The sequence below is a fragment of the Epinephelus moara genome, chromosome 18, assembly GCF_006386435.1.
Source record: "Epinephelus moara isolate mb chromosome 18, YSFRI_EMoa_1.0, whole genome shotgun sequence".
Classification (NCBI taxonomy): Eukaryota; Metazoa; Chordata; class Actinopteri; order Perciformes; family Serranidae; genus Epinephelus; species Epinephelus moara.
Genome location: NC_065523.1, coordinates 38,678,025 through 38,695,254, shown reverse-complemented (window position 1 = coordinate 38,695,254; position 17,230 = coordinate 38,678,025). Strand labels below are relative to the sequence as shown.

The following is a 17,230-nucleotide window of genomic DNA, read 5'->3' as shown; positions in this document are numbered from 1 at the left end:
GATAGTAAAGCACCACAGGAAGTAAAATAGGCACAGCAGAAACGTCAGACACGTCACCATGTTTAATTATACATGTTTAAATGTTAGAAATAAACAAGTTTGTCAGGTTCACTTATCTCTGCAATTTAAACGAATTTCCAGTTTTCTACCTGGAGGTGACTGTTGTCAGAGCAACATCATGATGACTGGGTCTATACTGGTCAGCAGAAAGTAAACATGCAACCAGATTAGCATTAGGTTACCAAGGCAACAGTATATTAACTGTTGACATCACCCAAAGCATGATGGGAACCAAGGCAAAACAATAGGAGTGTCAGTAGTCATGGAAATGAGCTTTTGGGAAAGATCATTTGACAAATAATTCAAGTCAAGGAGTACCTACTTTTTCTGGTGTTTTCATCCACATCTCACAGCAAGTGGAATAAGCGCAGTGACCATTGAGCTGGTTCAGTTCACATCACATGACCTGGGGTCTCATTTTAAAACAATCTGTAGGATCCAGACTAATAATGTACGTACGGACAAAAGCCAAAAATGGCGTGCACCAAAAAGCATTCGACAGTTTCTGCAGTCAGGCTTCCACCTCACCGTCTGCTGCGCCAATTTCCCGTCTTCTCCAAAATGTTGGTAAGCATGGGTCAAAGCTGTCTGTTTTTAGAGATCACAACCTTAGCGTGGGAAGTGGGCCACGCCTCTTTCAAGTCTCATTTGTGCGTATGCAAAGTTTATAAACGAGACCCCTGGACTAACTCTATGACAGATGAGCCCAATTGATAACTCGATGAAGGCCCCAGAAAAAGCTGGTCTGTGGACGCTGAAGTTCCAAAAAACATCACATTTCTCATGAAAGTTGATACTGTAGCTCCTTGTGTTAAACTCCAGCCTCCTGTATGCACGCTTTAATGAAATGACATAAGACTTTGAAGCACTCCAGAGGAAAGGACAAGAGGTTATCTCCAGGTCTGAAAAGTGAAGACAATACTGAGGTGCCTTAAACCTGCATTCTTTCTAATGTCCAGCAGGGGGCGACATCTGATTGTACAGAAGTCAGTGAGACATGAGCCCAGTTCTCAGTAAACACTTTTTGATGACTTTATGGTCTCAATCTGTAGTTTCAAGGTTCTTTCAATACAACATGATGTTCACTTTCTAAATTATAGTTCAATTTCAAGTAAAATAGAGCTTAAAGCAGGGAAAGCTTCAGGCTGAATCCAAATGTCCGGACTTTACTGCATGCACAGGTACGTTCCTGGGTCCCGCTCCCAAGTCTGGGAGTGCTGAGGGCTCCAAATCCACGATTCGTCCAGTTCAGTAGGGGCCTAAAGCGGACCTTCTGCAGGCTTCCAGAGAGTCCGCTTTAGGTGCAGACTTAAAGGGATAGTGCACCCAAAAATGAAAATTCAGCCATTATCTACTCACCCATATGCCGAGGGAGGCTCAGGTGAAGTTTTAGAGTCCTCACATCACTTGCAGAGATCCAAGGGGAGAGGAGGTAGCAACACAACTCCACCTAATGGAGGCTGACGGCGCCCCAGATTCAAACGTCCAAAAACACATAATTGAAACCACAAAATATCTCCATACTGCTCGTCCGTAGTGATCCAAGTGTCGGGGCTTCAGGACACTTGGATCACAGAAGAAAAAACAACACTTATGTGTGTGTAAAACAGTTACTGTAGCTTGTATTATCGCAGCTGTAGGCTGCACAGTGTAATGTCAAATATAAGGCTTGAAAAGTAACAATGAAAAATGACAAAAGAAGATTTTCTGATGTAACTCACAGGCCTACCTGATTTATTTAGTCACAGCCCAGTCCTCATCTACAGACATCTCTGTATCTGAGTGTCTGCAGTCTGTATGTGATACAGACATTTATTTTGTTTACTCACAGTGCATGGGATTTATATCTTGTTATCTGCAGGGACAGATGAGCAGACACAATATGACAGCAACGAGTCAAACAGACTTTAGACGTGTCGCTCAGCGGCTTGTGGTCTCTGCCCTCGCAGACTGACGTCACGGTGGCTGAATCCACTTCTTTCACATGGTCTATGAGCCACACATTATGAAACAGTTTTCTGAGTCGTACTCCTGGTGACGTGTAAACTGAATATGGTGTTTATAATCGTCACAGCTCCTCTTTAACCTGACGTTGTTCTGACACAGTTGTTTGTGTCTGTTCTGCTCCAGGCCACATCTACAGTGGAGGTGGACATGGAGAGGGCCGAGAAGCTGCAGGTCACCAGAGACGACTTCATGGGGTCCCTCAACAACGACATCAAACCTGTGAGTACCAGGTCTCTGTCGCGTTTATGTCCCTGACATCGAATGAAAAGGCAGAGCACAGTTGCCAACACTTCCTTGTGTCCTTCTCCAGGCGTTTGGTACGAACCAGGAGGATTATTCCAGCTACATCATGAACGGCATCATCAAATGGGGCGACCCCGTCACTCACGTCCTGGACGACGGAGAGCTGCTGGTGCAGCAGACTAAGAACAGTGACCGCACACCGCTGGTGGCCGTGTTACTGGAGGGTGAGAAACCACACACACTCAGGGAAATACAGCAAAAGTCACAGTTAATTCACAGTTTAGTTCAATAAAAAGCTTCTTAAATCAGTCTGGTGTTTCACAGTTTCACCTAAATTGGTGATTTTTTCCGACTTTCCACAAGATTTAATAAGATTCTCTGAGTCTGTGATTTTTCCAGCGCAGTGACATCAACGTAAAGTTTGATTCAGATGGAGAAAAAAGTGTTAAAGAAAATTCTACCATGACTCCATGTCTCCCGCTAACTTTGCACTCATCACGTCTGTTGTCGAGATTTTTAGCTCAGTCATCAGAAGAAAATGTTGGAACTGTACGTTTCCATCAGTGGAATGAAACTAAGTAGATCAAAGTACAAATTTGAGGTACTTGTACTTCACTTTAGTATTTTCTTTTCAGGCCACTTTTTACTTTCACTCCAGCATATTTCAGAGGGAAATATTGTTGTTTTTACACCACTACATTTATCTGATAACTTTAGTTACTTTACAAATTCAGATTTTTGAGTAAAAAACATAAGAAGAGTTTATAAAATATCATGTTTTGTTGTAAAGTAATCGGCCAAAAGGTTAATGCAAGTACAGCTGAAATGATTCGTTTTGTGGGTGTGTTTTTTTGTTTGTTTGTTTGTTTTCATAATTTTGAGGGTTTTTGGGTCTTTTTGGAATAATATATTGTTTCTTTTGGTGTTTTGTTTTGGTAATAATTTCATTTTTTTATTGTTATTATGAGGTTTTCTTTGGGGGAATAATTTTTGGGGGTGGGGGGGGGGGTTCTGTGTTGTTGTTTTTTTCTTTTTTTGACTAATTGAGAGGTGTTTTGGGTCGTTTTTCTTGGAAATAATTTAGAGGGTTTTTTTTAAATAATTTTGAGTTTTTGGGTGTGTTTTTGTTTTTGTTTGTTTTTTGGTTTAGAGCTTTCTGCATTGCGTACTTTTACTTTTTATACTCAAAGTAAATTAAAGAATATTTTTCTGATGATAATTACTTCTACGTAAGTAACATCTTCAATGCAGGACTTTTAACAGAGTATTTTCACAGTGTGGTGTTAGTACTTTTACTACAGTAAAGGAAGTGAATACTTCTCCCACCACTGCACGTTTCTATAAATCACAGACACATTTCATTTGTATGTTTTGATATTAACATTTCTTAAATAACGTAATATGTGAGCTGACTTTAGCCCTTTTCACACAGAGGTGGCGCTGTAGAGCCGCTATGAATTCCTTTTTTTTCGTCTTCTTTGCATTTTTACACAGAACCAAAAGACGGCGGCATCATGTTGCTTTGGTGTGATTTTAGACAGCGTGCCGACACCCTGGAACCAAAGAGGCGTGCATTGTAACACAATAGCATCAGCCTATCTTGTGATATATAACATACGTGTCAGCAACTCTCATTACATGTCAATAACAATCATTTACCCTGTTAGTCCCTGTTATATGGCGGCTGATCTCATCCTCTCTTGGAGCTCCTGGATCTCACTGTTTTCCCAATATGTGGACATTTTCAGCCGCTGTTCTTCTTCTTTGAGTTAGCTGCTAACTGCTATTAACTGCTTTTTAAATCTCCCACAAGGGGTTGCACACATAACGTCTTGTCACACCGTCCTGCTCATGGTCCTGTCCTCCCAGCTGTCCTGTTCATACAGACACTGTTTCTGTGCTGTCAATACCTCTGCTGCCAGCTTGAAGGGGAACAACGCTTCCCCCCATTCTACGACTGTATCTTATGTACAGAATGGCATGACGACATAATGGTGCGATGTTCCCGCCTTGAGGAGACTGTGGAAAAAGGCTTCTGTCATGTGGAGGTGGAGGGGATGGTTGATGGTTGATGGCATGATCCCTGCCAAGCTGCAACACCGGTTGTAATGTGGCAAGTCATTGCTCTCTAGTGGCTTTTCAGCCCCCAAACTTGGATGTTTTTTAGCAACCTGTCACTGTTTTCTCCCGAGGATAGCTCCATGAAAAGTGGTTGTGTTTTTGCGGAGACATCGCTGTGTTTCCAGCAGGGATTTTACCCCCAAAACCAGGTATTTTTAAGCCAAAACTTGATCTTTTCCTGATAACCAAGTGGTTTTTGCCCAAAATGAACCTCACAGTTACCACAGTGTTGATGAAACCTAAAATTGCTACATAACAGCGTGCAACTGTAACGTATATGTGGTGTGCAGAAACATACAGTGCCCACATTTATTCTGACGATTGGGTCAGAGATTCAGAGTGGATTCATATGAGGCACAAACCTGTAAACCTGTAATAAACCTGATTTTTACATGAATCATTTCAACATTTCTGACAAACTTAAACACAGAAAGTTGAGTCCTCATTTCCCCAGATCTCTGCAGCAGAGGTGACGGGTGCAAAGTCATCACAGAGTCACAGTAACCATATGTAAGGGTCGAGCACCAGGCTGAAATAAAAATGCATTTAATCAAAGATAACGATTATTTGCAGTAAATGCCTCAAACAGCAGCCCTGGTTTCACACACTGAATAGCTCTGCACATAAAAAAGACATGCAGACAGCAAATTGTAGCCCTCCTCCGCTCTAACAGCCCTCCTCCTCCTCCTCCTCCTCCTCTTCCCCCTCCTTCTCCGCAGGTCCACCCCACAGTGGGAAGACAGCCTTGGCAGCTAAGATTGCAGAGGACTCACAGTTCCCCTTCATTAAAATCTGCTCTCCAGACAAGATGATTGGACACTCTGAGATCTCCAAGTGCCAGGCAATCAAAAAGGTACGTGCTGCAGTGTGTTTTAACCCTTAGAGTGTGTCAGCAAACACTGAGACATCTACATTTATCTACAGCGGCTCATGGAACTGTTGTCTTTCCCCTTCGTCCACGTCTTCATCATCCGCCCCTCCTCTCATCCTCTGTCTCAGGTCTTTGATGACGCGTACAAGTCTCAGCTCAGCTGCGTGGTGGTGGACGACATCGAGCGTCTGCTGGACTACGTCCCCATAGGGCCGCGTTTCTCCAACCTGGTGCTTCAGGCTCTGCTGGTGCTGCTGAAGAAGGCGCCGCCAAAGGTCAGAGTTCATCTGCAGCTTGTTACTGTTCAACAAATCACGCGAAAAGATCTTACTAACAAAGCTGTGTGTATCGACAGACTGATGAATCTTCTTCCTCAGTGTCGTAGAGCTTCAGTGTTTAAAACACGTTGATGAGCCGCACTCTGTCACTGGATCACATGTTCCGTCATGACCAGGAACATTTTACTCAACCCAACGTACACTGGAACAATCACGGCCAGCAGATATCACTCTCTTCTGTAAATATCAGTCTGTGGTAGATATGAAGGAGAACATCATAGTTTTAGGGTTACACTGAGCTGTACGACCTGTCACACTTAGAAAACAACCCCTGGAATAAGATTCACTCCAAACTCTGGATTTCTGGTCAGTAGGCTGCAATATGGTGCTGGTTATTAGTGACGCCAGGCGCAACCTGCCTTCACACCCTTTAAAGTTGGCACAGAGTAGCACCTTAGCTTAGCATAGCTTAGCATAAAATATGGAAGCGTCAGGAAGCAGCCACGTGTTTCATCCATAGAAAAACTGAAATTAAATAACGACATGTTGTGGTTTTATGTGCCTGACCATTTTTTAGCTTGGTCTCTAGCCAGGCTAGCTGTTTCCCCGTTTCCAGTCTGTATGCTAAGCTAAGCTAACCAGCTGCTAGCTTTCAGTGTGAGCGTGGCTCTTTTCATGGCAACAAAGCAAAGAAGAGTGCTTTGAGATGGCAGCTGAATGTTATGTAATAATCAGGAAATAACCAAGTATTACTTCATCATATTTGTTTCCTGTGTCTCTGCACATGTTTATTGCTTTATTGCATCAGCAAATAATTGAATTTATCTGGAGTCCTGGATATCTCTCTATCTTTCTCTCTTTAATTCGATCGGCAGAAGCTGGAACAGAACATTTGTTTGTCTCAGAGTTACCAAACCATGACCCAGAATAAATCTGCTGAAATGAAAATCCGCACTGTGCCTGTGGTCAGAGCTGCTACAACTCATGAGTTTTACATTCTGAGCTCGTAAACGGACGATTAATCTGCGCTCATCACGGAAATCGAGTGGAGAGTTTGCCATGTGGTGTAATTAAGGAAGGACAAAAGAAAGCATTTGTTCCTCCTGCAGGGTCGGAAGCTGCTCATCATCGGCACGACCAGCAGGAAGGACGTGCTGCAGGAGATGGAGATGCTGGACGCCTTCAGCACCACCATCCACATCCCCAACATATCTACTGGGGAGCAGCTAGTCGACGCTTTAGAGGTATGAACACACACACACACACACATGTGCGCACACACGTGCACACACACGCAGGCCTTCACTTTAATGTAGTCAACACATTTGGTTGCTTGAAGGTAAAGATCGTCAGCTCACACAAGGACAAACAGATGAATGTGGTAAATTATACATCACCATCCCCCATACTCAGGAGCACACACACACACACACACACACACACACACACACACACACACACACACACAGAGCCTTGTAAGACCCTTCAACATAATTAACAGGATGTTTACACCAACAGTTTTTCTTTATTTTGCGTTCTGGGTCAGAGGTTGTGGAGGCAGTGTTGAGAAGCTCCGCCTCTCTCATGTCTTTGTTGTGTTTGCAGCTGCTGGGGAGCTTCTCAGATAAAGAGCGCGCCAGCATCGCACAGCAGCTCAAAGGGAAGCGAGTGTGGATCGGCATCAAGAAGCTCCTGGTGCTCATCGAGATGTCGCTGCAGGTACAGAAGACTGACGTAAAGCAGCGTGCACACACTGTGATGTGATACACTGCAGGGCTGATGTGTGAGATGTTAGAGGATAAATTTACACACTGAAGTAAAGAAAAGAAGAACACGAGTAATTACAGTCAGAAGCTTTAGCAGCAGAGTTAGTGTGAACACATACAGTAGTTTGTTGCTCTCAGTGTACAAACAGAAACAGGCAGACAAACAAGGACAACAAAGCTGAGCAGGTCAACATAAACATTTGACTAACATGTACAGATATAAATATACAAAGAGTATCTATATATACATATATAAAAACAGCAACACAGTGAAATCATAGAGAGTGCAAAAAGCCAGTTATTGTTTGATGCTGATATAAACAAGAGTTCATGACTAGTTAAAGCCCGTCCTTATACGATGGTGTATTAGGACCATTGTGGGTAAAAAGACAAAAACACAGAGCCTGGTGAGGGGGAAATATCCCATGAATATTCCAAGAAAAAAATCAGTATACTCGAGATAAAGTCCTGAATTTACAAGAAAAAAAAACTTGGATGTTCTCTAAGATTAAGGTCAGAAATTGACAAGAAAAAACATCACAAATTTATAAGAAAAACATTCTCTGATATTATAAAGTCATACATTTATTTGAAAAAACCCCAACAGAATTTCCAAGATTTAAGTAGTAAATTAATGAGAAAAAACTTTATAAAAAATTTCTATAAACAAAACATTCCCGGATTATAAAAAAAAAAAAAAGTCAAATATTCACTGAGATTAAAGTCACAAATTAATGAGAAAAAACTCACAAAATTATAAAGGAAAAAATAGGCTTTGTGATTATAAAATCTCAAGATATTTCCTGAGATTAAACTCCCAAAAAAACCTCATAGATTTATCAGAAAAGAAAATTCTCTGATTATGTGGAATAAAACTTCTGAGATTAAAATTGTAAATTGGTGAGTAAAAAACTTTCAGAGATTAAAGTCACAAATTTACGTAGGAAAAAAAATTCTCTTAGATTATAACATCATAAATTGTGAAACTATTCCTTGAAGGTTAGTGAAGCTGCTCTGTGCTCTGATGGCTCCACAGACGCACCAGCTGTGGTCGCTGACAGATTTGTGATGTGACTCAACGTATTGACTTTTACTGATTATTTGTACGACTGTTTGTTTCTGCTGACGACACACTGCTCAGTCCGTCTCACCCTCTGTTCTCTCTCCGTCTTTAGATGGACCAGGATTACAGAGTGTCCAAGTTCCTGTCTCTGCTCCGAGACGAGGGGGCGTGAGTACAAGCGCTCTGCATCAATCACAAGTCATTTTCACTGCTTGTCAACAGCCTCCATTAACTCACCCTCTTCTTTTATTCTCATCTCCATCTGTTTTCATGTTGTTCCTTCAGCTTGTTTCCTCCTATATTATTATCTCTATTAACACCATTGACAGACTGTGAACAGTAATGTCACACAACAACACGTATTGATTGACTCCATTAAGGCTGTACACACAGAGCAGATTCAACAGGGCAGAAACAAAAAGGCTAATAACAACCAGTCACCAACGATTGATCTTAACGGCTTTATTCTGCAATCACCAGGGTGAACGATGGCGATCAGATCCGAATTTAAGCCTTCGGTCTCTGTCCCTGATCTCTGGTAAGGTCAACAGCAAAACAATGAGAGTAGTGCCTCCAGGTAGAGAGAGTACAAACCCTGTAGCGTTCCTGTTAGCTAGTAGATTAGCATTTATATTTATTTCTAAGGGGTTTTGATTTAAGTAGCAGCTCCAAATAACTGTTTTACTACTGTTTCAGGGCGTAGAGTCCATTTTACATGTAAAGCATTCACACTGAGGGTACAAATATTTCATTTTGCACTATCGTGTCTCATTTTAAAGGTTAAAGCGAAGCTAAGGGGATGTTACTTTGGCTAACGTTATGTAACAGTGGCTAATGCTATGTAAATCTGGCTAACACTATGTAACTTTGGCTAACTGTACGTAACATAGGCTAATGCTATGTAGCTTTAGTTAATGGTAGGTAACTGTGGCTAACTGTATGTAACACTGGCTAACAGTATGTAACTTTGGCTTATGGTAGGTAACATTGACTAATGCTATGTAAATTTGGCTAACACTATGTAACTTTGGCTAAAAGTATGTAACATAGGCTAATGCTATTCAACATTGGCTAATGACTTTAGCTAACAATACATAACACTGGCTTATGGTAGGTAATTTTGGATAATGCTATGCAACATTGGCTAATGACTTTAGCTAACAATACATAACACTGGCTTATGGTAGGTAATTTTGGATAATGCTATGTAACATTGGCTAATGCTATGTAGCTTTAGTTAATCGTAGGTAACTGCGGCTAACTGTAAATATTGACTAATGCTATGTAAATTTGGCTAACACTATGTAACTTTGGTTAAAAGTACGTAACATTGGCTAATGCTATGTAGCTTTAGTTAATGGTAGGTAACTGTATGTAACATAGGCTAATGCTATGCAACATTGGCTAATGACTTTAGCTAACGATACTCAACACTGGCTTATGGTAGGTAACTTTGGATAATGCTATGTAACATTGGCTAAAAGTATGTAACATTGGCTAATGCTGTGTAGCTTTAGTTAATCGTAGGTAACTGTGGCTAACTGTATGTAACATAGGCTAATGCTATGCAACATTGGCTAATGACTTTAGCTAACAATACGTAACGCTGGCTTATGGTAGGTAACTTTGGATAATGCTATGTAACGTTAGTTAATGGTAGATAACTTTGTCCAATGCTGTGTAACTTTGGCTTACAGGATGTAACTTTGGCTAACGCTATCTAACAGTCGCTACTGTGGCCACAAGTGATATTTGCATGATTATAGTAGATGCCAAGAGAGAAGATTCATCAAATTAATCAGCAGGTGAACTCATTAGTATCAGTGACGCAGTAAAGTTTGCTAACAATAGCTAATGTTAGCCACCATTAGCTTCTGGTCTTCTATGAGAGTGAGGCTGTATCAGTAAAACCATTAACGTTACGGAACAGAGCGTCAGTGCTTTGTATTTCTCATGAATCCAGCCTGTAATTTGTGAGAGAATAAGTGTAATTTAAATAGTCTGGCTTGTCTTTAACCTGCTCTTCGCTCCTCCATCGTCACATCTCTTTCATTAGCAAAATGGATTGTTACACATCTCTGTGGAATTTGTACCCTCAGTGATCTGCTCCCAAAGCCAACATTACCATTCATATTTATTGAATTTATGTAACATGACATTTTAAATGTCATGTTACATTATTACTCCCCCTTCATCATTATTTTACTGTTGCAAGCAGTGTTCTTAATATTGTAGCTCAACTGTATTAATTCCTGAACATGAGTGATTCAACAGAGTATTAAGATTTATTTATTTATTTTTTTGTAGTTTTTATATTTTAAATTTAAAGTGCTGCAGGTTTCATGAGTCAGTGACACCAGCTCTTTTTATTTAAATATAAATATAAATGTGAGGTAATTTATCCATCTTTAATTTTCTTTGTCACTTATTTTGAAGATGAACCTGACTCACTCTAATAGCCATATTCCTACATAAAATCTACTTATTTATACACACCTGTAATGCTTGAACAAGAACAGGACGATTTGTCCAAAAATCAGTCTTAAATTTGGTCCTTTAAAAGGTCTTAAAAAGCATTACATTTAAGTGTCTGATGAATGTAGACACCCTGAGATCCCAGAGTCGATGGCTGGAGTGAAAGCCTGTGGGGCTCAGATGAAATCTGTCAGCACTATTTTTGGATGGTGTGCTGGAGGATTGAGGGCTGCCGTAGTATGATGGCGCCCCTCCGTCTACAGAGTGCAGTATTCTCCAAAGATCAGTGAGTGATGGTGTTGTGTTGTGGCTCTGTTCTTGTTTTATAGCCACTTAAAGCCTGCTCATCGTTTTTTATTTCACTCAAGACACCGCCCAGCGTTGTGCTGGTGTTGTGTGAGTACACTGGAGTTCATGAGGGTTGCTATAAAGGGCCCATCTGAAAGGGATCGTTCAGATCTTTGAAGTAGGGTTGTGTGTAACCACAGTGTGTTACCTGCAGTAGATGTCAGTCAGCACGCCCCCAGTTTGTCGTGATATTCAGAGTATTTTCACAGATTTACTCTTTCTGTCAGACAGCCATTACTGATGAGGAAGTGAAGCTGTTATATCGCCCTCGTCAGAGCCAGACCGCATTTATAAAAACAGTGATGTAACATCACCGAACACAGGAGCTGCTGGTCTACTGCTGCCTCCATCAGTTAGTTTGTGTTATTGTGTGACTTTGATGTTTAAAAGGGTTCATTCACATTCACCAAAGTCACACAATAAGACAAACTAACTTAACGATTAAGGCAGCTGTGGACCAGCAGCTCCTGTGTTCACTGCACTGTTATTATGCCACCGAACCAATGATAACCGTGGCCAAAAACCATCCACCTTATTCTTGTGAACAAAATATCTCAAGAACACCTCGAGGGAATTTCGTCACATTTGGCCCAAAGTGGACTCAACAATGTACTAGTTAGATTTTCTTGGTCAAAGGTCAAGGTCACTGTGCCCTTGCACCCGTCTCAGTCTTATGAACACAATATCTCAAGAACATCTTGAAGGGATTTCTTCTAATTAGGCACAAACATTCACTTGGATTTAACGATAAACTGATCAGTTTCTGGTGGTCAAAGGCCAAGGTCACTGTGACCTTGCATCCGTGTCAGTGTCATGAGTGTGCTATCTCAAGAGCACCTTTAGAGAATTTCTTAAAACATGGCACGTACATCTGCTTGGACTCAATGGTGAACTGATCAGATTTTGGTGGTCAAAGGTCACTATGATCTTGTATGTCTTATTTTTGAGTGCATTATATCAAGAATGCCATGATGGTATTTCCTCAAATTTGGCATAAACATCATCAACATAAACTCAACAATGAACTGATTTAATTTTGGTCTCATTCTCATGAACGTACTGACGACTACCTTGAGGAAATTTTGTCAAATTTGGCATTTCATCACATTTGGCACAAACATCCTCTTTGACTCAACAATTGTCTGATCATATTTTGGCGGTCAAAGGTTACTGTGACCTTGCATTCATCTTATTCTCGTGAACTCAAGACTGCCTTGAGGAAATTTCGTAAAATTTGGCACAAATGTCCACTTGGACACAAGGATTTACTGATAATATTTTGGTAGTCAAAGGTCACTGTGACCCCATTTGTCTTATTTTTGTGAATGCGATATCTCAAGAACACCTTGAGGGAATTTCTCTGCTGGTAACTGGCTGATTTGTTTTTGGTGGTCAAAGGTCAATGTGACCTCATCAAACATGTTTTTGGCCATAACTGAAGAATTCATACACTAATTATGACGAAACATCACCCAAATGTCTAACAGGATAAAATAATGAAGGTCAAAAGGTCGTAGTTGTATTTGATTGACTATGGATAAGACCCTCATACAACCCCACTTCAAAAAAGTCCGAACTGTCCCGTTACATATGGAGTTGCTTTTGGGGGAAATAACGCAACACAACCAACAGTAAACTGAAACAACTTCTGCCTCTTCCTCTTTCCAGTGATCGCAGCTTCTATGAGTAGAGGGGCTGGAGGAGTGAAGCATCTCACCACCAACAATATCCACTGGATAAAATGAGGAAGAGGAGAAGAAGAAGAAGAAGAGATCCTCCTCTTGTCCATCCACCCAGTGATCCATCCATCCGTCCGTACATCTATCTACTTAAATACCCACCTGTTCGAAGAGAGGGACACACAGCTCCTCTTGTTCTCAGCATGTTTCTGTAGGCAGTGCCACTGTATCACCGTCCTCCTACTCTTCATCATCACCATCATCTTTACTTATTGACATATCACAGCAAACTACTGGAAGTCGTACTGTTAAAAATCTGTTATCTGTAAAGAAAATTGCAATAGATGATTGTAAAAAGTGCTGTTTTGTGCATCGTGCGTTAAAAAAACAACAAAAAAAGAAAGTATGTTTTCAGCTCTAGTATTTGTTGTGTTTGTTGCATATCCCTCGTCTTGCTAAAGATAGTTATTGTTAGTATACGATATGTATCCTCACAAACACAAGCAGAGTCAACAGAAAACATCCAGACGTGACACAAGCCATCTGAATATTTAAGATGTGGATCTCTGAGAGGCTTTTAGTGAATATGTAGTGGCTGTAAAAACGAAGCTGTTCCATGTGACAATGTAAACCCTTTAAAATCTACAGTATGTAACCTGTTCATGTTCTGTACATAGTATATATAGAGACAAATGCAGTATATCACAAGAGTCATTTAAACGATTGGTCTCAAGTCTGTTTGGTACTATATCAGTATGATTCTTCTTCCCTGAGACGTTACCAGGTTACTGTAATAGTGAAAGTAATTGCTGGATTGTTTCTGTCTGTGTTCAGTTGAGTCTCGCTAGTGTCGCTAAACGGCAGCATCAGTGTTAACGATTAAAAAATATTCCGCACTTTTAACATCGAGTCAAAGAACCTTTAGTATCTCAGTGGGTCTTCGTGGGAACTCGAGCTCGTGTGCATGTGTGAGGAACTAAACGCTGCATGTGTCCAGTATGTATGTGTGTGTGTGTGTGTGTGTGTGTGTGTGTGTGTGTGTGTGTGTGTTTGAGAGAGTGTGTGTGGCAGCAGGAAGTGCTGTTGAATGTGAGCATGTGTGTGTTTTAGTGTGTGTGTGTGTGTGCATCTTGAGTTCAGGTTGAGGCAGTCGGTGGTTAATTTGTGGGGTTTTTTTCATGTCATGTGTTCAGTGGTTTTTGTCCAAATGTTCTTGTTTTATTCGGATCATTGACGATGTGTGTGTGAGTGTGTGTGAGTGTGTGTAAATATATATTAACATGCAGATGTATTATTGCAATAAAAAGCACTGATGCACAGGAAAAAGAAACTGTCTGGTGTCATTTATTTATTGATGAAGACATGGACCTTCAACCTGTTCTCACCCCAAACTCGTCAGATACCGCTGCTCTGTCTGTTGGCATCAGACACGCTGCTTGTGACGATATAATATAAGGAGCCGGAGAGTCCCTATAGGGCAGTCGAGAGGGCTGGTGGAGGGGTCCAACAAACGGCAGGCTTTCATCCGGTGTTCATGTCCCTTATGCACGTAGAACCAAATCATGCTTTTTTTTACTAAACCTAACCATGAACTTTTGTTGGGGTTCTGGCGTTGGTTTTGGTGTCCCAGAACGTCAACAGCAGACGCATGAGGACACCTAGCACTTGAGTCCACCGACAAAGCCACGATGTGTGACGTCTTGGGATGAGAACGTGTTGGATGGATACATGGATATTCAGCTCGTTCTCACTCTTAAAGGATAACTTCGGTATTTTTCAACCTGGGCCCTATTTCCCCATGTGTATGTGTGCGTATGATTCATAGGTACAACTGGTTCTAAAATTGGTTCAGTATTGAGGGAGGCGGATGCAGCTGGGAGCTGCGAAACTAGCTAAAACGGTAACGGGGGCAAATGCGTCCCGTATAAGTTTGCACATTAAAAGTGCTTTTTTTCGCCACTGACCGGTTCAGATCGCCAGTGCTATCTCTGTAAATAGCATACTAAGCGTTTCCCTTACCTCTGGGCTGGCTGGCCGCGAGAGCTTTGCTTGTTGCTGGAGGAAAACAGAGGAGCCATGCTGAGCGCCGCTCAGAGTGGCGCTGGTTGTCCCGGAGTACAGTTGAGAGTTTTACTGCATCGATTGAAAACAATGGTTCGTGTTTGTGCTTATCCGAATTGCAAGAACAGGATGTCGCGCAACACCCCGTACAGCTTTCATAGGCTGCCTTTGTCGGACGGCGAGATGCTGAAGTTGTGGCTAGTTGTGCTACAAATGGATGCTAACACTCCTGTCCAGACACTGCGCCTTGCAGACCATCGGGTCTGCAGTGCTCACTTCTCCCAAGATGACTACTGCCAGCCGAAGAAGAGAAGACATCCAATCCCGAAACACCTCTTCCTCAAGAAAACGGCTGTCCCACGAGTAGAGAGAGCTACAGACACAGTGGAGCAAAGCTCTCGCGAGATGACGTCACTCAGCCCAGAGGTAAGGGAAACGTTTACTATGCTATTTACAGAGATAAATTAAAATTAAAAAGCACTTTTAATGCGCAAACTTATACGGGACGCATTTGCCCCCGTCACCGTTTTAGCTCGTTTCGCGGCTCCCGGCTCCCTCAATACTGAACCAATTTTAGAACGAGCTGTACCTATGAATCATACGCACACATACACATGGGGAAATAGGGCCCAGGTTGAAAAATACCGAAGTTATCCTTTAACTCGTCAAATACCACCGCTTTGTCAGTGATTTTTGCCTCAGAAACCTACGCCAAAAGCTACCTTTCACAGGATTCCATGCCGTTTGGCAATGTCTGTTTGAAATGTTTCCAGTAACAAAGTAATAAAGGGAGTTGGACAGTCCCTATAGTTGACATCCTGGCATTGGTTGCAGCGTTCCAGTGTTCAGTAAATGTACTGAACCCACACAGTTTCCTCTGAAGGCAGGGAGCAGAAACCTTTGCTAACATGTCTGTGATCAAAAACAAGCCCTACATGGATCATCTTAACTCTGCTGGTTATGTTTCGAGGCAGGATGAAGAATCTGTCCAGAAACCTCCTCTGGTGCAGAAAAGCCTCCGTCCAAAGCCTCCAGTTCACTTCAGTTTCCTCCTCCATCGTGCCGACGACCCATCTGAGCCCCGGGCGAACACTCTGAGGAAGAGCTCGGGGCGAGTTCAGATTTATCCAGGAATCACAAAAAGCTCTGAGTTAACAATTCATACTTTGAAACCAGCCCAGGGTAACTGTCTGCTCAACACTCACAGTATGTGACCTCCACTTTACCTCGCCTCCACCTCCGCTCGCCTCTTCTCTGTCAAGTTACTTCCTGTACCTTTCCTTTTCTTTTTCTCTCTAAAAAATTCGATCGATGTTTATTTTTATCTCATCGTTCCCTGAGGCAGAAACACAGGATAATCCCAGTGGTGCATTTACTGAAGCACTTCTACTTTGATTCATGATTTCCATTTTTATACCTCGACTGCACGACATTTCAACTTATATACCTTTGTAACTGCACATTCATCTTACTGCTGTAATGACTGGTTAGTTTGCTGATGAAGGTTTTACACACAAACAAAATGATTAGCTGTAACAATATACATGAGGTTTATTTAAAGAATGAAGGGTACGAATAAGAAGCTGAAGATAGCTCCGCTTCGAATAACCATACTGTCATGTTCACACCTAATGCGATGCGAATTTTCATGTCCCCTTACTCCGCGAGTTTGATCACTGGAATATTTTGTGTTGACTCGCCTCATTCACATGAATAACTCCCGTCATGAGCACGTGAAATCGCTGAATAGCTGAATGAGCTACTGCTGGTATGTCCTCACGTCATACCATTGCGGCACGATTTTCATCTCTCACGAAAAGCGCATGATGCAAAATCACGCTACTTGCTTCGTTCGTATTTTGCGTTGCATCCATTGCGGCACCCGGTGGCAATTTGCGCCTAATCACGTCTTTACGTTAACTTTATATGTAATTCACTTGCGCACATTTTTATTTGCACCCAGTTAGAAGATTAGATTAGATTAGATTAGATAGAACTTTATTAATCCCTTGGGAAGACTCCCTCAGGGAAATTAAGAGCACAGAACACAACATAACAGTAAAATTCTACTTTAGTGCAACATTAATGACAATAATGACTTATTTAATTTTTGTTGTTCTGATAGTCATGCGCTTTTACTGAAGTACGGTCATGGAATATTGTTTAATTGCTACGGGTAGAAACGGGTGTCATTCCCCTTTAATTCTCCACCATCTCGGGACATTGCAGCCCCCCCCCCCCCCCCCCCCCCCCGCGAC

At 41.7% G+C, this 17,230-nt stretch overlaps 2 protein-coding genes across 4 annotated transcripts in view; one reads left to right on the top strand and one right to left on the bottom strand.

Annotated features, from left to right (window-relative positions):
* Nucleotides 1-14,233, top strand: part of LOC126405554 (vesicle-fusing ATPase) — a 67,373-nt gene extending 53,140 nt beyond the window's left edge. For 2 of the 3 annotated variants that reach the window (XM_050069333.1, XM_050069331.1), the window contains 9 exons: nt 2,191-2,286; nt 2,378-2,534; nt 5,151-5,284; nt 5,431-5,577; nt 6,690-6,824; nt 7,186-7,299; nt 8,522-8,577; nt 8,890-8,947; nt 12,901-14,233. In XM_050069333.1, coding sequence (XP_049925290.1) covers nt 2,191-2,286; nt 2,378-2,534; nt 5,151-5,284; nt 5,431-5,577; nt 6,690-6,824; nt 7,186-7,299; nt 8,522-8,577; nt 8,890-8,920 — 870 coding nt within the window. In that variant the 3' untranslated portion in view covers nt 8,921-8,947; nt 12,901-14,233. The remainder of the gene's footprint in view (nt 1-2,190; nt 2,287-2,377; nt 2,535-5,150; nt 5,285-5,430; nt 5,578-6,689; nt 6,825-7,185; nt 7,300-8,521; nt 8,578-8,889; nt 8,948-12,900) is intronic. The other variant, XM_050069332.1, reaches the window with a different exon arrangement.
* LOC126405581 (dual specificity protein phosphatase 3-like) overlaps nt 1-17,230 on the bottom strand; it is a 608,181-nt gene that overhangs the window by 405,870 nt on the left and 185,081 nt on the right. The gene's annotated exons all lie outside the window — the stretch shown is intronic.